The sequence below is a fragment of the Castor canadensis genome, chromosome 3, assembly GCF_047511655.1.
Source record: "Castor canadensis chromosome 3, mCasCan1.hap1v2, whole genome shotgun sequence".
NCBI lineage: Eukaryota > Metazoa > Chordata > Mammalia > Rodentia > Castoridae > Castor > Castor canadensis.
In genome coordinates, this window is record NC_133388.1 from 44,853,894 (window position 1) to 44,864,425 (window position 10,532).

A 10,532-nucleotide genomic window follows, 5' to 3' on the forward strand; every position below is an offset into this window, starting at 1 on the left:
TTTACTAATGGACTGGTTTTGAGTTTCTCTTCTCTGGGTCCGCAAATCGCCCTCCCTCAGACCTCGGCCTATTCAGACATCGCGGGGACCGGCGTCCCCCAGAAGGCAGGTGGGCGGCTGCTCCGGCGCCGCCGCGCTGGCCATCTGAGCCTGGGTTCCGAAGGGTCGAGGGCACCCAGAGTTTCTGACTAAGCATAAAAAAAAAAAAGAGGAATGTTGTCACTTCAACTCGGACTTGGGAATCTCCGCACTGCCCCAGAGCGATGACAGTAATTTATTGGAGAACACCTCGCGCTGCCCTTCCCTTCTAAGTGTCTGTAGGTAGAGTAGGATCCCTAGTGTTGTTCTTGATGGTGAAGGAATTCCGAAAAAGCGGGTTAGGAGCCCAAAACCAACTTGCTTCAAGTGATGGGTCCCAGCTAAAGGTTTTTGAACCAAGGCCTTAGGTTAACTCAGCCCCCATCAGCTCCTAAAGTTTTCGTATTGGCCTTTTGGGCCACCAGCGCTATGCACCCGGGCATTATCTGACCAGCGTAGGCACAGAGCAGCCGAAAGCAGACGTCGGGCGCCCGCGCTGCCCTGCGCTACTCTAGGGAACCGCGGTACTGGCAGGGCAGCCGCCGGCGGGCTGGAATTGCTCGTTCTCTTTAAATCTCCTACGCATCTCTGTTTTTCATGCGTTTTGCATTGACAGCAAAGGTTTTATGTTACAGAACGACTCAAACCTTTCTGTGCGCGATTTAAAATGGATCATTTGGTTTATGTGGTTTGTAAATTCATGTCATTTTACCTCTTTTAGTGGTTTTCAGTGAAAGGTTCCATTTTGGGAAGCTTTATATATCCGGGCCAATAATTAACATTTATAACAAATGGTTCCCTTAACCAGGGATCGAAATAGCAGGTAGGTTCCTTGGTACAAAGCACAAGCACTTTTTTTTTCTAGTTATGCGATCTATTGGATTAAATGGCATAAAAAGGTTGGCAGGTCCTGGCACTGGCCCCCAGGAAAGCACCTCTCTCATTTGCTTTGGTGTCTTCAATCACAGCACCCACACGATTGTCTTCCCAGTTATCGCCAAAGTCTAGTACGTCCTGGTTCTTTTTAGAGACAAATGGAAAGTAATGGGATGGAGAGGTCTGGAGGACTCTGGGGGTGGCAGGGAGAGGAAGGTGGTCGTCTAATTGGTGTCTAATTGTCATTTCTCTGCTCCCTGTTATCCTCTGTGAATTCATACCTTCCCTTATTTGTCCAAGCTAAGCTTTATTTCCCTATATGAAACTGTTAATTACCAAGTACTCGAGGTACTCAACATATTGTTTATCTTTTAAGGGTTGTGGCTATGCTTACAGACCCTCTCCCCCTATTTTAGTTGTGCATACTTGCTCCAGATTTTACGGTTACTAACTGATTTTTAGAGCCCTTTTAAGCCCCCATTCCGGTCCTCACACAGCTGCCATGTCAATAAGAACTGTTCCAAGCAGAGACATTCCTTTTGGCAGGACACTGCAGTTCCTTAAGACTTCATCTGAAACGCCATGAGCACTAAAATAAGACAGTGAGGGAAAATTACCAGACACATGGCCTTGGGCTCAGCAGTGCCAAGCTTCTAGTTTAGAAAGTAAGTCATTGGGTACACCATGTGGCAGGGGCGCTTTTGAAATAATACACACCCATTAAATGCATTTTAAAAGAATAAGCCTAAATGTAATGAAGTATCAACATCTGCTTCCAAGGTCTAATTGCATGGGATACACAGAGTTTCAAGGAGGCAGAAAGCATTGTGTGGAAGTTCGGCAGAGCAACAGCTTCCTGTCTATTTGGAATCTCCGGAGAGCAACCCTGAGGTGGGGACCCTTTATGAGTTTGAAAAGTACCTTGCAGGCTGCATCAGACTGGGTGCATTATTTTAAAACTATATAAGTAATAAAAGGGGAAACCCTTCTCCCACTTACATCTCAACATGCAAAAGGTTCTGTGGGATGGGCTTCTTGGCTGATGGATTCAAAACAAAGAAGACAGACAAGTTTAGAGAACTGAAGTTTGTTCTTCACAAGTCACTAAGGGGGCACATTGAAATCAAAAGCATTTTTGAAGTATACTTAAAATTCTGTTTTCAACTTATCTAATCAGAGATAAGTATAGTCATAAAGTCACTCTTCTTCCACCATTTGGCTTCCCTTATCTCTAAACATTGTTCTTATCTCCTGCCAGTCTCAGCTACTGACAATAGATTATCTTTGTTTAGAGTGGCTAATTGTTTTCAAAATCTTTTTTAATAATTGCTTTGGAACAAGGTGTGCAAATGAGGCTTAAGATAATTGCAGCTTCATTTGTGCAGTTTTACGAAGCGTTCTCCACAACAAACAAAACAATAGACGATGATACTTAAATTGCAGGACATCTCTCACCCCTAGCAGCAAAATAGGCCAGCATTGCTATTTACACACACACACACACACACACACTCACACACCTCTTTATTTAGTCTTCTTGGAACCACTGTCGTCCTAGCTTTGAGGGCAATGTCCCTCTCAGAGCAGGGCAAGGATTATGTTACAACCGGACGGTTATTGGAGCCTGGCACAGTTTTATTCAATTTACACCCCATCCAAGCGCCTTTCCTAGGAGGCTACCAGAGCATTTTTGGAATGGCAAAGTAAAGCTTCTCGGAATTCCTTAGGAACAAGAGGTGGCATTAGAAAACATAACTGTGGAGACAGGGAAACTGAGTCCAAAAAGCCTGTTGACTTAAACCATAGGAACGTTAAGATATCCAATCGCAAATGAATCCTGTGCCATTATCTGCTCAGCCACTATGCTCGAAACAGCTTTTCACCTGATCCCGCATTGTGGTGGCCCTTTGAGAATGAGGGAATTGCTGTCCAGCTCAAAGTACTTAAGCCTTTTGGAGGGTGCTGGAGGTTGGGGAGGGAGAAAGGGAGGAGGAAATTATACTGGCTCTTGAAGCTGCAGTCAACCCAGAGAGAAGTCACTCTCCCACAGCCTGCAGCCCCAGTCCTGGTCTACTCTTGTATTATTTATTGCATTCCATAAGCTATTCATCAATCTATTATTTATTCATTCCAGCATTAAGGTAATTAAATATGAGCTCACCGGGAAAGGGCAACTCTGCGAGGGGTCAGGGACAAGAGTACTGAGGGAGAGCAGGGGAACTGGAATGTCTAAAGGCATTGATTTGTGCAGAGATGCGCGTGTCTCCCCTTAAGGTGACACTTAAGAGTGGGCCAGTAGCTCACACACAACCCCTCCCCGCCTGGCACAGAGGTTGCCTCCCCTCGCCCCCACCTTGCTTCCCACCTCTCCCAGTCCTTCTCCTCCCACCTCTCCCTACCCCCAGCTCCGCAGCTTAGCCCTCCCCACGCGGGGCGGTGTGGCTTTGCTGCCGGGCCGGGCGGTGCGCGGGCTGGCCAGCCTCGGATAGGCGCCGCCCACAGCCAATCAGCGTGCTGGGGACGCTGCGCGCTTTAAGGCCGCTGCGGGGAGAACAGAAACCAAGTTCCCCGGCAACGAGCAGCATCCACCCGGCGGCCGGCCGGAGCCAGCGAGACCCGAAAGGCTGCGGAGTGCGCCGGCCGCTCGGTGCCCAGGGCGCCCCCGACTCCTCCTTCTCTTCCTTTTCCTTTGCCGCCCATCCCCAAGTTCCAACTTCCTTTTTGGCCTTACGCAAAGCCTAGGGAGGGGGTTAGGAGCAGCCGCGCCCCCCCTCCCCGCGGCTGCCGCCCTCTGCTTTTTCGGTTCTGCTCCCTGCGGTGTGCGCCCGGGCTGTGCGCCCCGGCAGGCCCCAGCCATGTCCATGCTGCCGTCGTTTGGTTTTACGCAGGAGCAAGTGGCGTGCGTGTGCGAGGTTCTGCAGCAAGGCGGGAACCTGGAACGCCTGGGCAGGTTCTTGTGGTCGCTGCCGGCCTGCGACCACCTGCACAAGAACGAGAGCGTGCTCAAGGCCAAGGCGGTGGTCGCCTTCCACCGTGGCAACTTCCGCGAGCTCTACAAGATCCTGGAAAGCCACCAGTTCTCGCCTCACAACCACCCCAAACTGCAGCAACTGTGGCTGAAAGCGCACTACGTGGAGGCCGAGAAGCTTCGCGGCCGACCCCTGGGCGCCGTGGGCAAATATCGGGTGCGCCGAAAATTCCCGCTGCCGCGCACCATCTGGGACGGCGAAGAGACCAGTTACTGTTTCAAGGAGAAGTCGCGGGGCGTGCTGCGGGAGTGGTACGCACACAACCCCTACCCCTCGCCGCGTGAGAAGCGGGAGCTGGCCGAGGCCACTGGCCTCACCACCACCCAGGTCAGCAACTGGTTTAAGAACCGGAGGCAAAGAGACCGAGCCGCCGAGGCCAAGGAAAGGTACGCGGCGTGCATCGCGAGGCTCGGGAGACCCCGGGAAGTCTTCCTTTCCCCTCCACCCCTTTCCGCCCCTGCTGGCATCCGCCACCAAGTTCTCCCCGCAGCCGGGAGCCGGTCCGCGGGGCGGCGCCCCGGCCTCCGCGGCATTGCAGCAAAAGTTCATGAACTCTGAGGTTGCCTGCTGCTAGGGATGGGGCCTCGTTTGCTCTGAGCCCCCGCGCGTGGGTTTCTTTGGGCTATGAGTGTCGGGAAATATTGGCGCTCGGTTTGTTTTTCACGTCTCCCTCGCTGGCTGCGGCGAGGAGTGGGGGTGGTGGTGGAGAGTGTTTTGTCGATGATCGGGAAGGGAAACGCTGATGGCTATCGCGACGAAAGCGGTTCGGTGGGGCTGAGGGTCGCGAAGCTCCCTCCTCTCGCTCCCGGGGAAGCTGGCCTGAGACGCCCGCTCTGTCCCCACTCCCGCCCCGTTCTTCACTCTCTGTCTCTTGGCAGTCTTTGGATGAGGGTTTGCCTGCCTCTTTCCGCACTGGCTGGACAAAAGAAGGAGTCTTAAAAAGAAATACACAGAAGAGAGAGCTTTTTTCTGGAGGGGCAGGGTGGCGCTGCCTTGACCCCGGCTCCCCAAGCCCAGAAAGGACTGCTTCCCGTCGTCTCCTAGCGCATGGCCCGCGCGCCGCAGCCTGTCCTTTTGGCTGTCTGCGCCGGCACCCTGGGCGACGAAAGGGGCTGCAGTCGCCGACTTCTTTCGCGTTGGAGCTCAGAAGCCGATTTTTTTTTTTTTAAACCCTTCTCTGCTTTCTCCCTCCTGGCGCAAACACCCTCAGCTTCCTGGCTGTGTTCCATCCGTTCGCTGTAGAGTTTTGACCGAGTTTTAGAAAAGCGCCCGGGAGGCGGCGGTGCGGAGAGAGCGCTCCACAAGCCGAGGAGTTCGGAGAAACCTGGGCGCAGCGGCCAGCTAGGTTTCCTTTGTTCGCTTCCAGCCAGGGGGCAGAAGATCGGGCTTGTTCGGTCCTCTGTGGGTAGAATATCACAGAGCCTGGAACAGATCCGCTGAAATCGGCTCTTCGGGGAGCCGGACTGTGCGGCAAGGGGAGAGAAAGGGGGAGACAGGCGGGCTCTAAGGCGTGGGAAGGACCGGGAGCGCTCAGAAGGTGGAAGCGGCTAGGGCAGCGAACTCCTGAAGTTAATGAACACCTAGAGCCGCGACTGACGTTCCGGCGCGGGGTGCGGGTTCGCAGCCTGTGCAGAGTGGCAAAGTTTTCCCTGCTGGGGAAAAGTGGGTTGGAGTGGATGTTGGCAGAAAGTTTGAGAGGGGGCCGTGAGGGGCTGAGGAATGAGCAAGTGACACTGAAACAGGGATTGTAGGTTCTCGTTAGCCTTTAGTTAAAAAATGGCCAGTCCTTATAAGCCAGGCCTGAGGGCTCACTCCCTGATGAAATTGGAGAGACTGGCTGAGCTCCCTGTGTTTACTCAGGTCACTGGGCCGCTCTGGGCACCACTTCCCATGACCTGTCCTGGGTCTCTGAAACCACAATTTCTGGGCAGGGGCAGAGAAACTCGTGGTCTGATTGTTTCCTCAGATGGAAACAGGCAATTGACTTGATTCACCCCAAACATTTGTGCATTGGGCACTATGTTTGTCCCTTGATCTCTTCTTTATCACCAACAACCATTTGTTGGAAGACTTTCAAACAGCTAACTTCGAAATATGGTGCTAGTTGATAGGCATTTGAACATAACAGCTTGAACAAAATTAAAAACATTTTTTGTTTCAAATAAACCCTGCTCTTCTGACTTTCTGAAATCTGGAAAGAGAAAGGAACTTAGCTCCCAGAGGCAGGCTGTGTCCTTAGCTTCCCATTTCTCCAGTCTGCTCACCCTTCTCACCTCCCCCATGACCCTTGGGGACGGGTGGGAGGGCAGAGCTCCTCCATTTGGGTTGGTGACAGATTGCACAATGGCCCTTTCCTCCTTCCAGCTCCCTTCCCCTCCCTTCACCTCACACTTTTTTTAACCTACTTTTTTTTTTTTTTTAACCATATGGTGTTGTCCTCTATTTCTTAGGGAGAACACTGAAAACAATAACTCCTCCTCCAACAAGCAGAATCAACTCTCTCCTCTGGAAGGGGGCAAGCCACTCATGTCCAGCTCAGAAGAGGAATTCTCACCTCCCCAAAGTCCAGACCAGAACTCCGTTCTTCTGCTGCAGGGCAATATGGCTCACGCCAGGAGCTCAAACTATTCTCTCCCAGGCCTAACTGCCTCACAGCCCAGCCATGGCCTGCAGGCCCACCAGCATCAGCTCCAGGACTCTCTCCTCGGTCCCCTCACCTCCAGTCTGGTGGACTTGGGTTCCTAAGTGGGGAAGGACTGGGTCTTGAAGGGATGGTTGGATCAGCAATCTACTGCAGCATCTAGGGACACTTGTAAATAGAAATCAGGAACAAATTTGCGGCTTGTTTCTGGGGTTCTCCTCACATAAAGGAATGGTGGACTTTCACGAATATCTTTTTAAAAATCAAAACCAACAGTGATCTCAAGCATAGTCTCCCTCTTTTCTCCAATTCTTTCCACTTTTCCATTTCCTCTCCCAATGAAGAGATCGGGGAAAAAAAAAAACCCAAACAAACAAAAGCACCGAGACTCAGCGGTTCTGGGCAACCCAGGCACCCGCTTCAAGAGCATTTTTTTTTTTTTTTTTTTTTTAGTGAATAAGAATTACCAGTCAACTGGATTTTAATTATGCTTTTTAACTTATTTATGGAGAAGAGGAAAAGGAAATGAAGAGAGAGAGAGAAAGATCAAAATAGTAGTGAAAATAAGAGCCTCCAGTCTGGGAGGAACTGGTTGCATTCTTAAAATGAGTAGGAAAAATAATCTCAAAACCTTTTTGATGGGAAAATTAAGTTTACATTTTCATATTTAGTGTTAAATAATTTTATGTAGATTAAAATAAAAGAACAGTATTAGGGAAAAAAAAAAAACAAGTGCCTAAATGTCTTAATGCTCTGTATGTGAGGCAGTTAGAAATAGAAGTGACCATTAGTAATACACTATTTTTGTCAAATTTTGTGGGGGGTTTTGGTGGTTGTTTGTTTCTTGGGTTTTTTTTTTTTTAATGACAAGCTCTAAAAATGTACTAACATGGGAAAACAAAACACCACTTTCCTGAATGCCATTACTTCTGATGTCCTCAGAGCTTTCGTCTCTGTAGGCTACTCCTTCTAAGGGGTTTCTCCTCTTAGTTTCTAGCTTGCAAAAGGATGCAGACACCTCCGGCAACCTGGTATTTGTTATTAAAACAACGTGTGTTTTCAGTTTCTTTTCTATTGTATCTAAACCAGTCTAAATTAAAACTCAGTAGAACACCAGGAGTATGATTCTGTTTCTGAGAGAGGTGAGTTGTGGATTGCTGTCATTGGGCCCTATTTTTTTTTTTTAAGTTTTCTTGCTTTCTTAATAATGGTTATGAATTGCAGGGTACTTTGAAAGCTATCACCTGAAACAAAAGTAGTGATTAGATTAATGATATAACAGAAAGAAAGGGAATTTAGCTTTGGGGTATTTATTTTTTTTATTATTTAGTGATGTAGTTTTGTTTACCATTAGCTCCTCTCCACAGCATTCATATGTTAACTCAGCTCTTTTGTTAACGTTTATGACTGTGAAAGTAAAAGTAATTTATCTGCTTGAAAAAAAAGGGAACTCGAACAAGGATTTAAACATTATGAATTAATCTGTACAAATAGAAAGCAGGCCAGCAGTACAGGAGCTCTTTTGCAATGCTGCCGGATAGTGTACAGAAATGTCTCAGTAATCATGTAGGCTCCATGTTATTTTTGCCTGAGGCAAAATGATGTATCTTCTGTATTTAGCTTTTAAAATTAGTGAAATGAATATCATTATTTATTAAAATTCTACTCAGGATAACCAGGATTGACTTGCTTGCTTGTGCTTTGTAAAATATTGTTCCCCAGGGAGAGTCTATTTATTTTCTGACATGACAGTTTCATAATTTTGATTTTTCCCCATCCATAAGTGTCACCACTAATATGTTCATTTTCTTATCTCTTCTTACTGTTTCTGTCCTGATTTAGGAGAGTGAAGTGTATATGAGAAATTAAGGCCTTCTTACACTGAAGTTTTTCTTAACTGTTCAATTGTTTTGAATTCAAGGGAGAAATGGTCACTGTACCATAAGTGTAGTCAATTTTACTTATAAAGTCATTTTTCCCCTTACTGATGGACAGATGTGCACACAGCAGCCCAGAGACCAGGATTTGGGTTGGACGCTCAGGGTCCCAATCTCCCTTGTTAGTGTTTTGGATCATTAAGTCGGTGTTTATTTAAGTCACTAGGGTGTTTATTCTCCACGTCTTGGGCCACGGAGAAATGCCACCCTCTGCAGGAGGGGATCTCACAGGGAATCTCCTCACATTCTTCACATTCACTCCCCAAAACAAACACCGTGCACAAAGATAGCTTTCAATGACCCTGACAGGCTTCAAAAGACACCGCGGAAATCTCTCGAAAATAAGGAAGGGCCAATTACTTTAATTTCTTACATGCCCTCTCTTCCTACTCCGGCGACTAACCCCCACTCTTTCAGCTCCTCTTGGCATAATTTTAGATTTGTGGAAGTTCTGTCTCCCTGGGCGCAACCGGCCCACTTTCTGCTCCATTGGCTGGTGAAATCTTGGAAACGTGTGCAGATCTGGCGAGGAGCAAAGAGGGCCGGTCCTGTAAAAGCCCCCGTGATTACTGCTTGTAAACTCGTTAAAAGGACAATTTTCTGTCACAGCCATAAACTCTTTGTAAAATCTCTGGCACTCGATCCAGAACGCGCATATTCCAGATGTGTTTAATAAGAAATTGCACAATAAGACTCTTTCCGCCATCCTTAGCTCAGTCTGGCTAAGACAGGGACAAGCAAGAGGAGGCGAGAAAGCTGGATATTGCTCTAAGTTTTCTTGGCAATCATTTTAGAGCGATCATTAGGGGGAACTAACCATATTTTTTTTTCCCTCGAGGAAATCTTCAAGAACCAGCTGTTAAGGGACCTTCAATTTACCTTTTCGGCGTCAAAGTCTAACTGAATCAAGAGCCACTTTTCGTTTCTCCTTACAGATTTATAATGATAGCCAAAAGTAATGAATAACGCCTTATAAATAAAGTTTTTTTTAGGATGAGACCTTACTGCATTTTGCCAAGGGAGATGAAAACCCAAATACTCGCGTGATTTTTTTTTTTAAATGTCTTAGGTCTCAACAGAAGATTGTCGGGTCTCGGCTGCCTGTTCGCCTTGACCTTTGGTTGAGAACGAAGGAACGAACGAAGCTTCCTAAATTCTCAGAGGCCACGGGGGCCTGGCCGGCAGTTTTCGAGTTTTTGGTTTAGCAGGTGGTGGTGGGGAATCAAGAACCCCATAAACTACGAGCAGGAAGAAAGGCACCTTCTGGCTGGGCCCGCGCACCGCCGGTCTTGAACTTATTCTCTGGGCAAGGACAGCTTGGTCTTGACCCCGAGCTGGAGTGGAAGCTTCCAGGAAGAGGCAGTGGGACTGCGCTTATGGGCGAACTCTGAGTTTGCTGAGCGTGGGCCCTAGTTCAGCCGCTTAAACCCGCGCGCTGCAGGCCAGCGCAGCGTCTGGCACCGAACCCGCGCCCAGCCGCGTTTCTTGTGCTCGGGGCGCTGTGTGCAGTCGGCAGGAGGAGCTTCGCTCGCTACCGCCTGGCCACACTCCTGGAGGTCTTTGGCAAAGCCTGCAGGCGGACTCCAGTTGGCGATCCAGAGCTCGCGCCCCGCGCTTCGGCTGCAGAGAATTGGGGGTGCGTCTGTCACTCGCACACTCCAGGCGAAGGCCGTTCTTGCCACTCTGCCTTCCGGAGGCGCTGGCAGTCTGGGTGCCACTGCTCTCTCCGTGGGCGCGGGACACAGCCTCTTCTGCACTGGTTCCGAGGGAAGCGTATACACCTCAGGTCGTGGATCACAGCGCAGTTCCACGTGCCGGGTCTGGTGGCCTGGCCTGCGGAGTCCGTGAGAGCCGAGGCTGCCAGGCTGGCCTCAAGGGAGAAGGTCATGGCCTCAGCTTGGCGGGGGCAACGCAGTTGTCGTCTTGAGCGTCCCAGGGCCATCTCCCAGACCCAAGCCTCTGTCGCCCTCT

General features: G+C 49.3%; 1 protein-coding gene across 1 annotated transcript; it reads left to right on the plus strand.

Annotated features, from left to right (window-relative positions):
• The first annotated feature begins 3,505 nt into the window (after positions 1 to 3,505).
• On the plus strand, positions 3,506 to 8,305 carry Six1 (SIX homeobox 1). Its single transcript, XM_020180631.2, has 2 exons — positions 3,506 to 4,369; positions 6,434 to 8,305. Exons 1-2 carry the CDS (start codon positions 3,810 to 3,812, stop codon positions 6,726 to 6,728), a joined length of 855 nt encoding a protein of 284 aa, XP_020036220.1. The 5' UTR covers positions 3,506 to 3,809; the 3' UTR covers positions 6,729 to 8,305.
• The last annotated feature ends 2,227 nt before the right edge of the window (positions 8,306 to 10,532 follow it).